At 34.8% G+C, this 20,439-nt stretch overlaps 1 protein-coding gene across 5 annotated transcripts in view; it reads left to right on the forward strand.

Moving 5' to 3' along the window:
• The first annotated feature begins 2 nt into the window (after positions 1 to 2).
• Positions 3 to 20,439, forward strand: part of OGDH (oxoglutarate dehydrogenase) — a 47,150-nt gene continuing 26,713 nt past the window's right edge. Inside the window, exons 1-5 of one of the 5 annotated variants that reach the window (XM_087938924.1) lie at positions 3 to 78; positions 5,225 to 5,480; positions 12,495 to 12,683; positions 15,534 to 15,624; positions 19,854 to 19,898. In XM_087938924.1, the coding sequence (XP_087795050.1) occupies positions 5,253 to 5,480; positions 12,495 to 12,683; positions 15,534 to 15,624; positions 19,854 to 19,898 (553 nt within the window). In that variant the 5' untranslated portion in view covers positions 3 to 78; positions 5,225 to 5,252. Of the gene's footprint in view, positions 79 to 2,149; positions 2,195 to 5,224; positions 5,481 to 12,494; positions 12,684 to 15,533; positions 15,625 to 15,753; positions 15,857 to 19,853; positions 19,899 to 20,439 lie in introns of those variants that run through there. The other 4 variants (XM_026718050.2, XM_087938927.1, XM_087938925.1 and 1 more) reach the window with 4 other exon arrangements.

The raw sequence follows: 20,439 nt of genomic DNA on the forward strand, positions 1-20,439 counted from the left end.
GCAGAGGCGGGGTCTGCTGTTGGCGCTGTCAAGCGAGCGTGTGGGGGGCGGCATAGAACACCGAAGAGGCGTTGGCAGGTAACGGGCCGTGAGGGGGGGGGATGCTGGGGGCTGAGGCGCTAAGCGGGTCCCCCGAAAGCTACCGGCACAGAGGAACTATCGGGGCGGGGACGGCCGACACCGCCCTTCCCGGAGGCCAGGGCGGTCCTACAGGCCGGCGTGTCCTTGAGGCGACGTCGCTCGGGATGGAACAGCGGATGGGCGGGCGAGGGACAGCAGACCCCGCGCGCCTTCTCAGTTTCCCGCGCATGCGTTGCTTCTCCCCCCTCTCTCTCTCACTCACCCACCTTCCCACCACCCTCCTCCCTCCCTAGCCTCTTATTTGGGTGTAATGCCGGCTGGCTGGCTGAGTCGGCTTCTTCCGTCTTTGCCAGCACCGGGCCGGCCTTCTTTCTCCGGGGCCTCAGGTGGGCCAGTTTCCGGGCGGCGGACTCGCTTAGCGCCCCCACCCCATCCTTCTTCTCCTTTCCTATGAATGAAAGTCACAATGAAGGAAGCGGCCAAGCCAGTAATTAGACCTCTTTGAAGTCCCACTTTGATGAAACAGCAATACTGACAGTGATTTTTGATAGATAGAGAAAAGCTTTACTATACACACTTAGTTATTCCTCTGTGGACTGCAAAATGTGTAGCAGACACCATGAGTGGCGTTTCTCAAACTTAGCAACTTTTAAAGAGTAGATTTCAATTCCCAGAATTCCCCAGCTGGAAGTTGAAAGCCCACACTTCTTAGAGTTGCCAGGTTTGAGAAGTGCTGAGCTACATGAAGGTCTTGTTTAACACTTTGCTGCAGAGATCCGAATATATGCAGTATAAATCTAGATATTCCTATGTATTTTTAAGCGCAAACCATAGGAGCCATCTATGTTTGTGATTAGTCCTTGATGTGAACTGGATTGACAGGCCTGGTCTTTGGTTTAGGATGTTGTGGTGATCCAGCAAACTGTGATTTACTCAATAAATTGTGGCTAGGTGAATCAAAGTGTAAATCAAACCCACACTTCAAAGCCTAATGGATTGAGAGATAGGTCTGAAATATTGTAAAATAAAATATTTGTCCTCTTAAGGACACTGTCTCACCCTTCCTCCTTATTTTTAATGTACATATTGGTCAGACAAGTGGAGAAACATATAAAATGAAGACTTTTTGAGGGACAGTAACAATGAAATACTATAAATAGTTTTAAAAGTTTTGCTTGGCACCCAAAGACCAGTAAAATTGGCACCACATATAACTTCCTATGAAAAATATTCTACAATGAATAGCAACATATACAGGGTGAGGCTCTTTTCTCTTTAATTAATTTCAATTTTGAAGAGCTTTTTTTTTAAAAAAGATACCAGCCAAAGTTTTAATTTAGGCAAACAATTAGGAGAGGATATACCACCATACATGTTTGTGTCTCAAACTTTTAAATGTGAAGAGCAGCATGTTGACCAGGTTATCAAGAATCAGTGAATTCTTTAAACAAAATAAGTTAATTAGAGCCTAGCCAAATATTACTACTGATGATTACTGATGGATATAAGAGAATCACATTGGTGTAAGGGTAAAAGCACCAGAATGGGAAATTGTGTGTGACTTTGGGCCAGCCACTTTCTTTCAGCTCTAGGAAGGAGGTAATAGTAAGCCTCTTCTGAAAATCTTTGCCAAGAAAACTGCAGGAAGTCACCAAGTGCCAACATTGACTTGAAGGCATTCTACAATATGACTGTAAATTGACTCTCCTCTGTTTGTGTTGGAACTTCACCACTGTACCATATAGAATTTATCATTTGTGCATAACACATTGTGCTCAACTAAAATTAAGTTGGCAGAACCTGTACTTCAGCCACTTGTGGGAATTTATCCATTGTCTTTGCCTGTTGTGTGAATCAGGCCATCGCATTAAAATTATAATATGGCTTGTAATATTATGTTATATGAAAATAGCAATTGTGTTTCATAAACTTAGTTTTACAGTGTTTCATGAACTCAGTCAAAGTGTTGTAAGGGGCCCTCTAACATAAGAAATGAGTTAAAGACAATAAAAGTATTATTTTGCTTGCTGAGCTAATAGAACATATACTATTAATGTTTTCAGGAACTTAGGCACTTACTATTTGGTACGTGTTGCAGGAGGAAGATAAAAAGGTAATCACTGGACATTTGATTCAGTTACAAGGAGAAATGACAGAAATAGCCAGTGTGGTTACTATACCTCATGGAAAAACAAAGCTACCACCATATACGGTACTCTTCTCCAAGGTGACTGTGTTCAGTTGAGATGCCCTTCCTTACGTAGTTACAAGGAAGGAAATCTCAACTAATGAGATTTTCTCTCACTTAAAACATAGGTCTGTGTACGATAAATTGTAAGTGTCTGTTGTTCCTGCGTTATCCTAGTTATTAAACCAGCATAGATTCTTATCAGGCTGGATGAAGTCTTGTAAATTGTATTTCTTGTTTTATATCCAGAGCTACTTTAAAATGTTGCTACTTCTCTTGTCCTTGTGTTGTTAGGTGATCTCTTTACAACAGTGATGAAGCTTGCAGTGCCTTTTTATGAGAAGTTGGTTCTGGAACCACCAAACCATATGACTGACAACTGCATATTTCTTGTGTAGTTTTTTAAAAAATAGACCTATGTAAATTGTACTGTATGCTTTGTGCCGAGGTAGTTTTTCCAAGTCTTACCATTCTCCCTTTTGTGTATACCTAGCAAATACAAGATTGTCTACCATTGAGCCAGATCATTTTATTAGTAAAATAATTCAGCTTATTCGGGGATGTATCCTGTTCACTTTATCAGTTGAATATAATGAGATATTGAATATCACAGAGGCAGTACAGTATGCTATCTCTTTAACTTTATTCATGACATTTAAACCAGGGCAAAATGAATATTGATGTTTGTGTATTATAACTAAGTAGATATCTTTGATACAAGAGGCTTAAGGAAGTATTGCTTGTATCTTCCAAACATATATTTTAATACTAAAATAACATACTACTGTATAAATTGTCTTATCTTAGGATTCTCTGTAGTATATAGTATTCAACAGAAAGGACTGTGATTCCCACTCAACCACAAAAATTCTGAATGGGATGGAAGTCAGCAGAATATTCCCTTTCTTTGTAAAGGGTCAGCTGAGTTGGTGAATGAAAGTTGATTCCTTGCACCCAGCTTTCTGTCACATGTGTAAGAGTAACATCAAGATCTTCAAGAGTATATTATTGTTTATTGAAGACCTCCATCCCAATCGGTATCTTATTACCTATACTGTGTTTGTATTTCCTCCATGGAATTAGAAAGATTCATTTTCTTCAGACAAATTATAGAGCAAGGATAGAGCAGATATGCAAAAATAGCAATCATGTTTTGTATGAATTGCATCCATTCAGATAAATTAGTCAACAAAATTGTCTCATTAATGGGTTATGGCAGGGTAAATTAATTTGACAATTTAATTTGCCAAGAAACCCTCTTTTTTTCTTTTTGAAATAGTGCTTTAAATAAAGGTTCCATTTTCTAATTTCCAGAACAATCATGCTTGCTTTTGGTTGCAAAACCAGTAAAATTAGAATTCCATATAATTATTAAAAATAGGCATATGATCTAAAACTTGATAATCATGAGCCCAGAACAGTAGCTTACCTATTAAGTAAGATAATTGGAAAGCAACTTGTATTGTTTGGATATAGCTGTAATTATCAATGGAATTTAAGGAAGTTAAATATTTAAAATATATGTAAAACCATTATCTCAAGGGAAGCTAAAGCATTGCAGTATTCTATAGTTTAATAATTTAAATAGCAGACCTAATTAGTTTAATATTCATGAGATACTTAACAATTAAATAGATGATTAAGAAATAGATTTTAAAATTGATTTAGCTAAAGCAACGATAATGATAGTTCAAATAATAAAAATATTTTTATAATGAACTTCATTTTAAACTTTTAAAAGTCGTTAAAATCTTTCATAAACTATGAACCATTTTAAGTCTAATAAATACTGTATAGTAACAAGAAACAAGTACTTTTTTGGTAGTTGTATGTTTATTAGTAGTGACCAGAGTTTTGAATTCATTTTCAAAATGAGTTCTTTGGAGAATGCAGGAGCACAAATATAATACCTATCTGTAGCTCTTTAAAATAGTTGCAACTTTTTCCAGCATAATGTAGAACTTCAAAACTATTCAAGTGTTTTAAATATTTTTAAACAGGTACTATGTTCATAGACCTAGATGCACTGAAGCATCATTTTTTGATTAAATCCACATTACTGAAATCAGGATGTTGTAATTACTGACCCTCCTTCCTAGCATAATCAGTACAAGGCTGAATGAATAATATATAATAACTGATATTTCCTCTAATGAAATTGACTTTGAGCCATTAAAATATAGACAATAATAAACTGAGTTATCATTATGGAGTCTTAAGACTTACTGCTTTAGATGAAGAACTATCAACACTATTCCTTTGGACATAATTTCATGTTGGAATTCTTCAAGCTGCCTTGTATTGTGTGACAGCCATCTCTTAGGATCAATTTATTTAGAGACTAGTACAAAGGCATTTTTAAGGAAATTCATTTTAAACCTAATTGTAAGCAACTGCTTTTTAAAGTATTGTACTAGAGAAAATTCAGGTGTTCAAATTGTCACATTCTCATGACTTTGTTGATGTGCAAAATCTACGTATGAAGGAAAAGTTAGCATTGAAACATTTATTTAGCATATGACAGCATTGAAATAGTGAATGGTTTCATAGAGAGTTCATGGGGAAAACTTGGACAAGTATGAATAAATGTAGATAGTGACTGCTATCTGGAAAATATTGTTCATGTTCTGCAAGTGGAAGCTTTTGGGATAAGAGCTTGCATCATCAGCTAAATTATAAGATAGATGGAAGGTAATTGTGCCATTAAGAGTAGACAGTACAAGCTATATAATTCACTACCACATATTTTTTAGTTCTTTGGTTTCTAAATCTGTAAGGGAAACAGCATGAACTAGAGGGATTCTTAATCAGATCCACCATATCTCTTTTATTCTCCATATGAGTAGTGAAAGACTCTAAATATAAATCGCCATAGTCTGTGTTGACTGCTTGATTAATTTAATAGTCTATGTACTTTTGTTTAATTGCTGACTCTTTTTATTTTTCTCCCAACAGGAACCTGTCTGTTGCTGCAGGACAAAAAATGTTTCACTTAAGGACTTGTGCTAGTAAACTAAGGCCATTGACTACCTCACAGACTGTTAAGACAGTTTCTCAAAACAAACCAGCAGCAGCAGCACTAAGGACGTTTCAACAGATCAGGTGTTACAGTGCACCTGTTGCTGCTGAGCCATTTTTGAGTGGAACTAGTTCAAACTATGTGGAGGAAATGTACTATGCTTGGTTGGAAAATCCAAAAAGTGTACATAAGGTAAGGAGTAGCCTCCCTAGAATAAAGCTTTTTCTTCTGCACTTTGGTACTCATGGTTTAAAGCTAAACATTTTCAGGTAAGTATAGCTGGTCATAGTAGAAGTTCCATCTTGAAGATGATGCTGGAACCTTTCAATTCATTCCAATTCTACAGAAATGTGGTCAACACAGCACAACACTGATGAGAAAGGCAACATTGGAACAAATTTATGAAATTTGTGATCATCTTCCTCTGAAGAATTATTCTTCTGATTTTGCCAAGAACACAAAAAATATTGATTTCCCTTGATTATTATGAGGAATCACAAAACATCTGTGGATTTTTGCTTCTAAAGTAATAGAGATGGATCATGGATTGGAGAAAAGCACTTGTACTGTTTATATGTTTATAAACTGTACTGTTGTATAATGGCTATTTTATTATTTCAAATTGAAATCAAATTCAAGAACGTGCAAGGTAGTTTTCAAGGGCTGAGATTATTTAGCTGTAGTTTGTGCTAACATTATTTCTAGATGTCGCAACATACCAGAAGATAAAATTATATTATGAGATGTATAGCTGGTCCTATTTTTCCATTGCTCTGTTTGAAAAGTATATACTATATTGAAAACTATATAATAGAGGACTCATTAATACTGGTTACTGCTTTGAGAAAGAAATCCTTTGAATTGGACAGCTAAATGTAGCCATGAGAAAGAATTGGGCTGGAACAGGATATGAAGTCCATAATGCTCAATTAGATTTAATTGGTGATCATTACATATTTGAACTTTGAGTTTCTGTTCACAGCTTAAGGTAGTTGCAACACCAATAGATTTTTTAAACTTTTCTTAGAGAAAGTAGTCCCTGCCTCATGAGATAAGATTAAATAAAAACCTGGTAACTTGTTTGAAGGTCAGATTTATGGCATAGTAATAAGGTCTACTGACCTATTGTAAAACTGGCTAATTCAACATGTAGTTTCCAAGGTAATGACAGGGCAAAAGGGAGATAGAGATAGAATTCATTTTAGGGATAGTTCATGGATAAGCACTATACTAACTTAAATACCATAGACAATGAAGCACTTAAGTACCATAGACAATTTAGGAGAACTGCAGAACAACACAAATTTAGTTGACTGATTGCATTGATGATATTGGTCTACTGCCACTGAAAAATGAAGCACTGTAAAGCAATATTGCTACTTACTGGGCATCATAATTTGTATTGCTTTTTTTCAGAACATATACCATTTATGACAAAACATACACCGATAAAGTGCTGTAGAAATTAAGATCTCTATTTGGTAGGGAAATAGTCTGAAAGTACAACTTGGTTTCTCTCTCTATTTTTTGGAGTTTCATATTTAAATATAAAAGTGCAGGTCCAAATATTCTCTTTTGGACTCTTATTTTCTGTACAGTGAAAAATTCTTTAAAAATAGGGTGGCTTGTAAATAAACTCTGATATACACATTTCTATGCTATCTAAATTATAGTTTCTAGATTACTTAAAATCATAAAATCAAACCAGGATAAAAAGTGCCACTGTGCAATGCTATCCACTCAACTAACTAGGGTTCTCATCAAAGATCAGACCAACTTCCCTTCCCCCCATATGTGGATGCTTTAAATCAGAATTGGGAAACTTATTGCAAGAAGACATGACTGAGTATGATTGATTCAGTATGCCTCAAGCAGCATGACCAATAGCGAGGAATGCTGGGATACTTTAAAAAAATATTATTCTCTAACTCCTTTCTAAATGTTCCCTCTCACTTTTTTCCAGTAATTAAATTTACTCCATAATTTCCATTGAATCTTTCCTCCAATATCTCTTTTACAATAAAATATTTTTTTATATTTTACCCCTTCCCATCCTCCTGTTACTCTTTTGAAAACATTTCCATCTACTTACTTTCTATGCTGTATATAATGTATTCCTTGTTCAGTATTATATTTGGATAATCATTTTGTTCAGTATAGTATCCCCTTTATACATTCCTGTAATTATCGTTCCTATCTGGATTTTTCTTTTTTTAGATCTTTTCCATCTTTACATTTCCCTATTACAGTCTCTAAAATTATTAGTGAAAAATATTGTCTCTTTCTGTCAGCCCCACTAGGTAGACCAGACCACTATTCAATACCACAGCCAGACTAAAGCTATTTTTATTGAGATTGGCCATAATAAAAAAATCTTGCAAGTCTGATTATTCTATTCCATCTCATCCTTGTAGTTCAGCAAATTAAGGACCTGTCTGCCTAAACTGCTTCCAAATGTTACCTGGTTCTGAACTTTAAAAATTCTTCAACTTTTGTTTAGGCAATAGATCCTGCATACATTCATTAAAATCACCTTCCTTCCTTCTATTCTTCCCTACTCAACTTAATGATCTCTAGGTAAGGAGATGGAAATTTATTCCTAGGAAAGACCTTTAACCCATTGCAGAATCCCAATCAGCTGCTGCAATTGATAGAATCAAAGGGCAGTGGTTGTAATATTTCAGACTTGGGTAGGCAGATAGTTACATGTAGCTTCCCCTGCTCTCTTTTACATAAGATTCTGCTTACATCATTCAGGCCATGTGATACTGCTCTTCAAAATCTAACAAGCTCTCCAACTCAAATGAAATGCCAGTTTATATTCTGCTCTGTGTTTTCACTTACAGAAATTCTCCCTAATCTCAAGATAGTTGGGCCAATTTTCATTACCATCTAAGGGATTTAATACAGGCTATCCCCCATTCTGTGTCACCTAACTCAAAAGCCATGTTTTCTTTGTAACATTTGCAAATACTTTGTTTCCTGTCCTTAAAAATGGGTAAAATGAAAACTAGAATGGCTGAGGAATTTCAAATCTTAAGAGTACTGTTTGCTATAAAACAGCAGGATTACTAATGCTGTTTTCCCCCCTTAAGGACAGAGGGAAGCTGTTAGAGAGTTGCTCTGATTGTTTAAATGAATATTTAGGTTCTTAGCAAAAAATTTGCTGAAGATCCACTTAATAGTTTTTTTAGCCTTGACCTAGCCCACCGCATGTCTGTTTTTGAGGGAGAGGCCAGATACTCTAATCTCAGAACAGTTGTTTGCAGAGATCAAGGGGAGGATGGTGTTGAGGAAATAAGACCTACTTTATCATTGAAAGGGAACTTTCCTACTATCCTCTCAATCTTTGAATTGAACTATGTAATTGCACCCTTACCTAAAGTAAAAAAAAGATGTAACATCTACATGGGGAGGAATCATATCACTTGACCACTGGTTTAACTAATCACTCCTTTGCTAAGCCTGTCAACAGCAAAATGTGACCCAATGCTAATTCCTGAAATTGCTTTATAATTGGTGTTCTACAGATTTCTAGAGTTATCATCATTGAATATTATAGGAGGAATATTATAGCTTACCAGGGAAATGACTTAGTAGTCCGAAAGAGTTTTATAATTCAGCTGCAATTGTGGGTTTTTTGTAGGTTTAATTTGTTTCAAATGGCCAGGAAATGTCTATAGAAACAGTTTATTATTCTCTGTTCGGTTTCTATTAATAGTTGCACTATGCTGCTATCCTCCACAGAATGAGAGGAAAGTGGGATGGTGCTGTTGAACAAATGCAAAATATATTTTTTTGTGTTGGACTAAAGCAGTCACAAGATTAACAGTAAAAATCTAGTATAGTTTGAATGGCTTGAGATGTACTTTGGAATAGTGATCATGTAATAATTGTCTAAACTATGAATTATACATTATATTGTAGGTTTTGTGTTGTTTTCATTTCCTCTATTAATATGCACAAGTGTAGCATTTAGAATCAACAGTATTCCTACAATCACCTCATTTAACAAGTTAGAACTGTTTGAACTATTGAAGAGAAATAAAGAATTTAGTATGTTCCTTTATAGAAAAAAACCTGTATCTGTGCTTGCAACTTAGACATTTTTTCCTCCTAAATATCTCATGTTAATTTTCCCTCATATTTTGAATACTTAATAGCAACATCAGGTATTCAAGGCTCAAAAAAGATTTTGGTTTTCTTTAATCTGTGATGCTGAACATTATGGATTTCATTATGTCATATCTTGCATCATTTTAGGTACCAACAGTTGAAGCATTTACATGTTGCAGTGTAAACATGGTTTATAGTAGCTGAATATTAATAATATATTAAAAAATAATATAATTAAGCATTTTGTGCGTTTCTCTCCTTTCCCCTGTTTATACCCACTAGTCTTAGTATTGTAAGAATAATTATAAGCTTTCATATTGCTTCATTTTATCTGTTTCCTAAAGCTTTTCTTTTAAATTAAATTGTTAATAAAGTAGTGATGAAATAGAGACCATATTGGAGAGGCTATGAAGAAATAGTATTTTTTGTCCTAACCAATGTTTCTTATCATATGTTGTCACATTTTATGATGGCCAATTGAGTAATTTATTACAATAGAGGTCAAAGTTTTACATCAAGACTTGTGAGTTCATTTAACCCTTGACTGCTTTGAATCTGGCAAAGCAATAAGATACAACCTTATATTAAAAAAAGTAGTACTGAGACCTGTTTTGTCTGAGGTTTTGAAAAGAGAATTATTTTATGTCATGACAAAGCATGGACTAATTATTTATTAGGGTTTTTTTAATCTCACTTTATAATTTTAATAAAATTGGCAAACATATCTAATATTACTCCTTTTTCCTATTCCCACAACAATAATGCTGGGAGGTGAATTGGGCTGAGAGCTTGACTGGTCCAAAATCACCTATTAACCTTCTTGCCTAAGGCAGGACTAGAACTCACAGTCTCCTGGTTTCTATATAACAGATACAGACAATCAGAGTTGGAAGGGACCTTGTAGGTCATTTAGTCCAACCCGCCCGCACAAGCGGGAGACCCTACACCATTTCTGACAAATGGCAATCCAATCTCTTTTTGAAAGTCTCAAGTGAGCCTGGAACCTTAACCACTATACCAAACAAATCGTCAAGAAATACATCAACTGCGTCCAAAGCTATGCAGCCCTTTGGAAATCATTTGGAAGAGAAGTTTGATTCCAATAAAAATTGTAGTTGCTTTAACCAATGCTTCCCAAACCTTGGTAAATTACACAAAATTGGATAGAGGTGGGTTCTGGGGGAGTAAAAACAGACAAACTGACAGTGGTTTAGCAGAGTAGACGATCCAAACTAGGGCAAACAGTCAGCACAAAATGTTATTTGAAAAAAAGGACTATTCAGAGTTCTTTTTGTTAACAGTTCACAATTTATATCCTGTGGTGTGGTAGCTAAGGAGATCCTGATGTACTTATCCTGATGCATTTTGAAGCATCTACATGCATGAAATAGAGCTTTCCACTCTTTCCTTCATAAAGGCCATACAATGAAACTTTGCTGAATCCTGAAAATGTTTTTGGTAATGAAGGAAAGGTTTGGGAAGCATTCCTTTAAAAATTGCAGATTGTTGCCACCTTTGTATTATTTGTGAATCAAATCTGAAGCATTATTTTGCACAGTCATAGCCGGAGTCTGTTTTTTCCTCAATATCCATGTTATATTCTGATTTTGTCTTGTTGGGTGATACACAGTTTACATTAAAAATGAAGCTGAAAATAGTGTCAGTAGGACTGATACTACTGCACTATGAAATTAGCAGGAGTTCATGAGATACTTTTTTCTCTTTTGACATCCAAGGAACCTTTTTTAAAAATAGTGTATATGTCTATGGAGGTTCTCAATCATCCAGGTCATGGTTGTCCCGAAGGTGTTTTTTTTCAAAGGTGCTTTTTTTCAGCTCAGAGCTAAAGTAGCTTCTTGGATGAGAAGCGAAATGTTTTCAAAGAAAAACCAGAAAGTCCATTTGCCTCTTGAAAAAAGCACTTTCAGTACAATAGTGTGTATGATTATCAGATTCCTGTATTTATTTATTTCCCATTTTACATGGATATGTCCTTGTAATAGCCAAAGGTAAAAGTTTAATAGAACTTGGCAATATTTAAATTTGAGAAGCAAAATAAACTTTTTGATTACCTAAATTCCATTTGAGAATCTATGAATAAACTATATTTCTTAATATAAAGAAGTGAGATTATTAAAATAATCTGTCTATAAGTTGTTACCATTGTTTCTTAACCATGACTAAACAGGGCAAAGTCATATATCATAGAATGAAAAATATATGTCTTATATGTACATAATTAGCAACGTTTAGTAACTGCTTTGTGTTTGGTTATTTGTTGATTTCCAAGAACATAATGCTAAGCATTGCTTTTTCATTTAACTTTTACTGAAAGGACCAATTGTTATTTTACATTTTGATCAGTGCAACAATGCTAGAGATGCGTTGAACTGTTTTGGTGAATTGTTGTAAACTCCTGCCCTTCAAATTGGACTAAACAGAAAATGTGATGTAACTCTTCTGATTTTGATCTTTGTCTGTTTCAATCTGTTTATTTTTATTTTCCAGGTATCTTTTTTTTTTTTCTACAGGTAGTCCTGGACTTAACAACCACTATTAGGACCAGAATTTCTGTGGCAAGGCGGTTGTTAAGAAACTTGGACCTGATTTTATGACCTTTTTTCATGATTGTTAATGGAATAATTGCAGTAGTTAAGTGAATCTGGATTCCCCCATTGACTTGTTGGAATCTGGGTGGGATGGCCACAAATGGCAATCATATGACAGCAAGATACTGTAACCAACACGCCAATTGCCAAGGGCCCAAATTTTGCTCATATGACTGGGGATGTTGCAGTAGTTGTGAGTGGGAGGATCAGTTATAAGTCATTTTTTTCAATACTGTTGTAATGTCAACCAATCACTAAAGGAATAGTTGTAAGTCAAGGACTATCACTGATATATTCTACAAATCTTATCATATGAAATGAATTCATGAATTAGTATCCTAACTACATTTTGGGTATTTCTAATAATGTGTCTAGTAATGTATGTATTCTATAGAAGTTATAGAAATTTGACTTTGTTAAAATAGATTTGTTTGGAGAAGTAATTCCCTATAAAATGGACTTTTATTTTTATTTGCTTTAGTCATGGGACATATTCTTTCGCAATGCCAATGCTGGAGCTGCTCCAGGTACTGCTTACCAAAGCCCCCCTCCGTTAAATACCAGCCTGTCAACCCTGGCCCATGCACAATCTCTGGTTCAAGCACAGCCAAATGTAGATAAGCTGGTGGAAGATCATCTTGCAGTTCAGTCACTTATCAGGGCATATCAGGTAAGGGTGTGTGGTTTTTTTAATGGTTTATATTTTTAATTTGTATATGGTAAGTAATTATTGTTTCAGCTATAAGACTTGGTGCTTAAATAGAATGGAGCATTTTTGGTCAACTTGCTTTACTTTTTATTCCAATCACTGAATCAGAGGAATAACAGATGAAACAAACCAAAACATTAGAGCTTATAGCAAGATAACTGATGCTTGGTTGTATGTCTTGTTTTACAAACAGAGCAAAATTTGCACACTCATAGAAATTGAATCACACTGACCTGATAACAGCATCTGTACATAGAATAATCTGAATTGCTTAAGTATTTTGTAAAATAGAGAATAATGAGGGCTTTTGCATCTTTATAGAAATGCAGTATAGCAGGATCTATTGTTAGTTCATATTCTAGTGGCTTTTTAAAAAGTAGCATTAGCAGTAGCACTTAGACTTCTATATTGCTTCACAGTTCTTTACAGCTCTAAGTGGTTTACAGAATCAGCATATTGCCCCCAACAATCTGGGTTCTTGGAAGGATGGAAGTCTGAGTCAAATATGATCATTAGACTAATTCTTAGTCTTATTGACAAAAAATACATTTCTTACTTCATTACAGATATTTTTAGTATGGTTATGCAAATAAAATTCCTAAGTTTCTAGAAGATTCCTACAATATTTTTAAAAATTGAACAGGATTCCAAGATTTGAACAGTTATATAAATTGTATATTATTGTATTCAAAGCCTTTTTTCTCCCTTGATTAAAACAGTGGCTTTTGTTACTTCATTTTTCCCAATCTATATTCTTGAGATGGATCGTAAAGCACTATCTGAAAATTTTTAACATAGCTTCATATTTCAGGAAATTGCCTGCTTAAGAATATGATTTCTGTTGTTATATTGTTCACATTTTAAAATCAAATAGCTGCTGTGGTAAATTGCTTTCTTCACACATGTGTTTTATTTTATATAGTAATTCTCTTCATTAAAAGATTCATTGAGTAGAAGAACCAACCTCAACTTTTTAGACTTATCATTTACAATGCTTCAGAAAAAAATAAGTCAGAAAAAGCAGCTTTTTCAATATGCAGTTTTATGCAGTACCTTCATACAGTATTTAATATGTGTAATTAATCTAATGACTTGTTATGATGGGCAGGAGCAAAAAAATACTTAATAGAGTGGTGATAATCTGACTGGGTACATTTTCTGCCCTTGAGACCATCTGGTATAGTATCTTAATCATAGATGGGACATTTCATTGCTGTCAAGAATCAAGTATATGGATCCCAGTTCCATAAGCATTTTTAGAAACAATTTTTCCTTAACAAAATTAAATTTTGCTTTGAGATAGCACAGCTTAAAAGAAACACCTTTAATGAAATTCTATAAAAATATATGAATAATAAGAACATCATTCTTAGAAGAAAAATAATAATTTTACTGTAGTTAAAATTGTTCATTGTAGATAGAGTAAGATAAGTACATACATACCACACTAAGTCATATTTCTAGACATAACTTTGGTTTTTGAATCTGCATACTGGTCTTGCCATTCAAATCTCATACCCCAAGTTGTTTTTTTATGAGAACTGTTACATGACACCTTTTGTTATTACAAAGAGAGAGGTGACAGGATTTTCTTGAAGTTTAGCCAATACAGAAGATTTCTAGTCAAAATATTGTACATTAATATAGGGAAATGGGGGGGGGGGGGAATGCCTTAACAGAATCAGTTCCAGAGAAATCATTATGTCTTAATAAGATATGTTTTAGCCTTGCTAGACTGAGAAGTGTGTACACAAATGAAGAAATTACAATACATCACCCTAGATTTTATCAATACATATTCTTCAAATTTCCATCAGAAACGTAGACAGTATAAACATCCAGTCACCTGTGGCTTCATCTATGTTGTTTTCCAAGCATTAGAATCAATACAACCCAGTAAACAGGGGAATTAGAATTAAATTGGGCTAATGTAAATTACATGCTCTGTATGTCTTTCTCAGAATAAACTTGTAAACATTGGCTACAGAAATTGTGTTTTTGTTTCTGTTTTCCAAGTGAGTATTGTTATAATGACCCATAAAACAGATCTTAGACTAAGGCTTATTCAATAAAGAATATTTTGGATTTATTGGACTTAATTGCATTTGTATTAAAATGGAAATTATTGTATTGCAGGCAATACAATGAGAATGTTTCTCAAACACATTTTCTCTTGTGTTTCTTAAAATAGTTATATTCTATGAAGAAATCTATCTCTCTTTCTCTTTGTGTATGTGTATGTCTGTATTCAGATGTACACATCTGTTTGGCCTATGTATCTATATATAGAAATTAGCTACTGGACAAGAAAATTGATTTTCCAAGTCTTTCCTATTGCTAAGAGAATTGGGCTTCAACACTGGAAAGATAATTTTATGTCCCCAATTACTCAGTGGTCTGAAAACATGATGCTATCTGCAACTTACAAATGTGTTGCATGTAGCAATAAACTCTATGTCAATTATTCTAATGAAATACAGTTATTATTTCATGAAACTTTTGTGTAAAATTGTATAGGTATGTGCATAGTTACGTATCCTTTTATATGTTATTTTTGTTTTTTGTTTTTTTTCGATTTAATTAAACAAATGGAAATTTTAAAGTACTAGGTCACAAGAATGTAAATCAAACTAAATACATCAAACTTTCATACTTCAAGGAAAAATACTTTTGTATATAAACGTCAGCCAATTTTTCATAAATTCATAACTGTTGAAATACAACAGTGTGGATTTGGATAAATTCAATATTCCTGCAATGGGAAGAATGATTGTTACCAAATTTCATGACTAATTTTGTTATTGTTTCTAGGTCAGGGGTCACCACATTGCCAAGCTTGATCCTCTCGGCATTAGTTGTGTAAATTTTGATGATTCGACAGTAACTGATTCGCCAAACATTGGTGAGAATTATTCTGCAAGTTAAATTGAATACAACATTTAACTTTTATACCCCTTTCCTTTCCATCCCTCTTCCCCTCCATTTCCCTTTTGGTTTCCACTATCCTTTTCATTTCTGGCCCATTTCATAGATTCGAGGGCATCATGTAGCCCAGCTCGACCCATTGGGCATCTTGGATGCTGATCTGGACTCTTCCGTTCCAGCTGATATTATCAGTTCCGCAGACAAACTGGGTGAGGGCTCCAAAAAGCAGCTAGTGCCGCATTGCTTGGGCTCCTCTCTCACTTTCACAGCTTCTAGATAGATTGCTTCACTAAATTTGAAGGGAAAGATCTTAAGTTTCCTTTCTAATGATCACTTTTAAAAAAAAGGAATGGTGGCAGCGTTGATCTGTCCCTAGTCACTTGTCACTGTAGCCTCAAATAATAGCATCCCCGGTTCGAGACAGCTTGCAGTCTTGTCCTTACAGTCCTTGTGATTTGGAGTCCAGCTATAAGGTGTGACTAGCAACTGTGAAAACTGCCACTCCAAGAAAATGAGTACATTAGAGTGATGGACACATAAGCATCCCTTAAACTGAAAATATTCTAAAGGACAGCAGAGCTCTTGTTCAGAGCTCTGGTGACTTCTTGGAGCTCAGTACTGTTGGGTATTATAGGAAGGAGTGGGGAAAAAGACAAATTTTTCTGATGTCTTCCTCACTCACTTCAGGTCAATGCATGATTTAGGGCAAGCTGCACAGCTAAGAAAACACATAGACACAGTTTCAACTTTGACTAATGACTCCATCAGTGATCATGATAAGGAAGCTTTGGAATGCATTCCCACATCTAATCAAAAGACTGAAATGAAACAGATCCTTCGTTGGAGAGGTGCATGCATGATTTTCAGGTGAGGGTGCACTTGTTGAGCAATACTTGGAATTTGGTTTTCCGGTAGAGCTCACTGTTTGTTAATTTTGGCCACTATTTTTTCCTTCAGTATAGGGCAAGTTGTGGTGGCTGAGCTCTACTGATCACTGGTGCTTTCCACAGGTTAATCAATCTGGCTCTGCAAATGCTTCTAAGTAGCATGCTTCTAACTTAGAATAGAGTAACAATAATGACAACTAACCCTTTTCAAGACTAAACTTTGATTAGAGTATTTGTGCATGGAAAATAAATGATGTGACTCATTCAGAATTGGCAGTGTGTACTGATTAGATGATGTATGTGTGTATCAGTGAAATGGAAAGAATCTGAGAAAACCAGAGGTGGTTGAAAGATGAGCTACTATACAAATATTTTAAATTAATACAATTAAATAAAACAGCAATATAACTTTGGTGAATATCTAAGAACACACTGAGTGCAGTTCGCTTTACTAAATCTCCACTCTGAAGTTATTTCCCCCTGCATATTAAGCAGGACTCCAAAACTCAGAAGGTTGTACTAGGCCTTAACAGAGACCCAGTATTGAGGGTGGGTGGGGGAGATATACTGTAGAATTCCTTCCACATTTCACAAAGATTAAAGATTCACCTTAGGCAGGCATAACTATTTTAGGTTAATGGAGTGCACTGGAATGATGGTGGCTTCTGAATTGTGTGTGTATGTGTGTGCAATGGACATTTCAGGTGGTTTCATCTGTGCATTATCTTTGTCTTCTGTCAAATCTATTGAATGATTGAAATTGTCACATGAATATTTTATTAGAATGTAGAAATTATGATAATATTTTTCTGAATAAAAATTAAACAATATAGGAGATGATTTAAGAAATGTAAATATTGTATTTTGTTTATTTTACCAGTGTATTATATAAATACATTGTATAAAATATAAATAACTAGCATGGGCTCCATGCATAGTAGTTATTGTCAGCCTACAAGGCAGACCAAACAAAGAAAGCAACACCAGTACTGCTTTTGTTGTAACACCTATAATAACAGGATCTTGTAAACCTGAATATAGTTCCGCCTCTCTCTCTTTATCCCCATGTGTCCTAGGGAAGGGCTTCTCTTAGTTGTTTTCTTGACCAGGCTCAAGCCCCTTTCACATAATTGTTGCCTTGAAAGTAATTCTTCATCCTGTCCTTCAAGGCCATTCTCTCTGTCCTTTACAACATTCCACTGCCACGTATTTATGAATTAAGGTAAATTATTTGCTTGAATCCATCTGCGCATGTTCAGAACAGGAAAACTGCATGAATGGTGGATGCCATTCATAATTGGTAGGTAGGTAGCTCATAGATATATACTGCATTTCAGGAAGGTTCCGAAGAGGATTACTCTTGTTTCTGTAACTCTCAAAACAGCTAATATTGTTTATTGAAGAGATGTGCAACTTCTTTGTAACTAGTATCTTTGTCAACGGTTTTAGAATGAAGCTAAATTTGTATTATCTAAAAATAATAGACAAAATCAAATTCATATTAAGTGTTTCACCTTTGACCCTTTTCCACACTTTATTTTCATTTTAATCCGAAAGAGCATTGTCTAGTCAGATCACCCTCCAAATATATGGATTTCTACTCCCAGAATTCCCCAAGCAGCGCAATGATTGTGTGGGATTCTAGGAATTAAATTCCAATATATCTGAAGAATGCCAAAGTGAGGATAAAATGTTCTGTAACTTCAGAAGAAATCAGAATCTCTTAAAACAAGGTCGATGTAATTGTCCCTTCTCTTACCATATGTAATGGATTGAGAGTTGAAGTGACACTTGGGAGAATGTGAGAAAGACATCTCATAGCCAAGTAAGCAGGAAGATCCAGAGAGCTCTAAAATTCTCTGCTTCTAAATGTGGGATTTAAGACTTTGGGATCAAAGTTTCACAACAACTAAGATTCCAAATGTGACATATCATTTTGATGAATCATAATTTAAACTCCTTTCACCATTCTATAAAGATTATTCTATTCCCATGGTATTTGCTTTGGAGAGTTATTCTTAGAAAACTCCTTAATTGCCCCATCTTTTAAAATCTCAATAATTTTCAATTTAAAAAGGGTTTCAGGACCTCAAGCCTTTTTGCTTGTTCTGTTAGGCAATGCAAAACGCATAATACTGCAGTCATCCAGAATATCTAGGATTCCATATACATTTATTCAAAAACCACATAATTAGCTGAATCATTTGGAACAGAAGTGTCATTATCTCCAGCATAGTGGCAGGATGAGAGATGTATTGAACAAAAAGCAAATTCTGTGAATCACCATATCCTTTTCTAAAAAATGTAATATGATCTTTGCCCTAATCTCAAGACCAGTTAGACACCAAGAGCAAAATAAAAAGCCTATCCTAATAACTTATATACACTATATCAGATATTGAAGGTTACAACCCTAGTAGCTGTTGAATCTTTTCATCTATTCCTGTGTCCAGCACTTTTTACATGCTGATTTGCAGAATTCAAAACATTTTGAGGAAAAAAGAATTCTACAGTTTTACCTCTGTGTTATTATGAAAATATCCAAGTAGAAAGTAATGTATTATATTTGCGGGCTACATTGCTGAAGTTCTTGTCTGACAGAATTGCATTCTCTCTTGTACAGAGAAGAGTAATAATTCTATGTATTTATAATCAAAGATATAAACTTGTTTTCAGCTGAACTGTGTTTCTCACTTATATAAATAAATTATAGATAAGAATAGGAAAACTAGAATTGTTCTTAAGGTTCAGGTGTATAAGGAAATCTGTAATTTTTCCTAATCTTTGTTACTTTTCAGTTCAATTCTATAGGAGCATAAAGTGTGTGAATCCTATGCTGTCTTATTCCTTGCCAGTGCAGTGATTTAAAAATCTTAAATCACAACAGTCTCATGTAGAATGGGTACAAGATTCTGTCATGCATGTTCACTTGTGATTTTTGACCAGAAACTTGTCCTAAGGACATTTTACAACTTTAATGTTTAGGATTTTTTTCTATTTGCATAAGCAATGAAGTCCAAAACATGTACGGTAACATAACTGCCATTATCTGTCAGGTGTAACTGCTGTACTTATTTTATTCTCTTTGCGGTCAGTATGGCTGGTTCTAAAAGATTCTTCAGATTTTCTCCTTGGCATACAGTCATCTAACCCCCTTTGGTGATTTTTTTTTTACTCTATGTGCAGATACTGTTTTTAAAAACTTACTTTCTCTTTTTGCAACTACTTTCTCAGTTCTTTGGAATTTAAAAAGAAACTAACTTTGACTCAGTTTCTCTGTCTTCTCCTTTCTGCACCCGACCTTTCCCTCCTTCCCCAGATCTTGCTGTATTCAAGGAGCGGCTGAGAGTGCTAACAGTAGGAGGTATGCAAATAATGAGCATTTAACTCTTCTGGAGTTTAGGACTCTCTGAATAGTTGACTCTGAGCATGTACAGTGTAGGTAAAGTTACAACTTGCCCGATTTTATAACAGTGTTTTTGGTCTTGTCTTTTCCCGTCAGAATCGCTTTCAGTGTTAAAGTCAGAGAGATGTGTGTGATCAAAGCGCTTCATCAGTCAGGCTCCTCAATTATGTTCTCTTTCATTGGATTCCATGTGGTAGCTATTTTCTCTGTTTGCTTTCTGTTTGCTTGTTTTGGAATAGTTCAGAAAGTTTTGTTGTGCTTTAACACATTGGTCTCTGTTGAAATTTACTTTTATTTTATTTTTATTTTATGTTTATGTACACTGAGAGTATTTACACCAAGACAAATTCCTTGTATGTCCAATCACACTTGGCCAATAAAGTATTCTATTCTATTCTATTCTATTCTATTCTATTCCATTCTATTCTAAATGAAATTGTTAACTGGATGTTCATCAGAACACATATCAAATTTGTTGAAGTATATTAGCTAAGTTTTG

Source organism: Pseudonaja textilis, chromosome 9, assembly GCF_049901715.1.
Source record: "Pseudonaja textilis isolate UNSWEBS1 chromosome 9, rPseTex1.2, whole genome shotgun sequence".
In the NCBI taxonomy this organism is placed as follows: domain Eukaryota; kingdom Metazoa; phylum Chordata; class Lepidosauria; order Squamata; family Elapidae; genus Pseudonaja; species Pseudonaja textilis.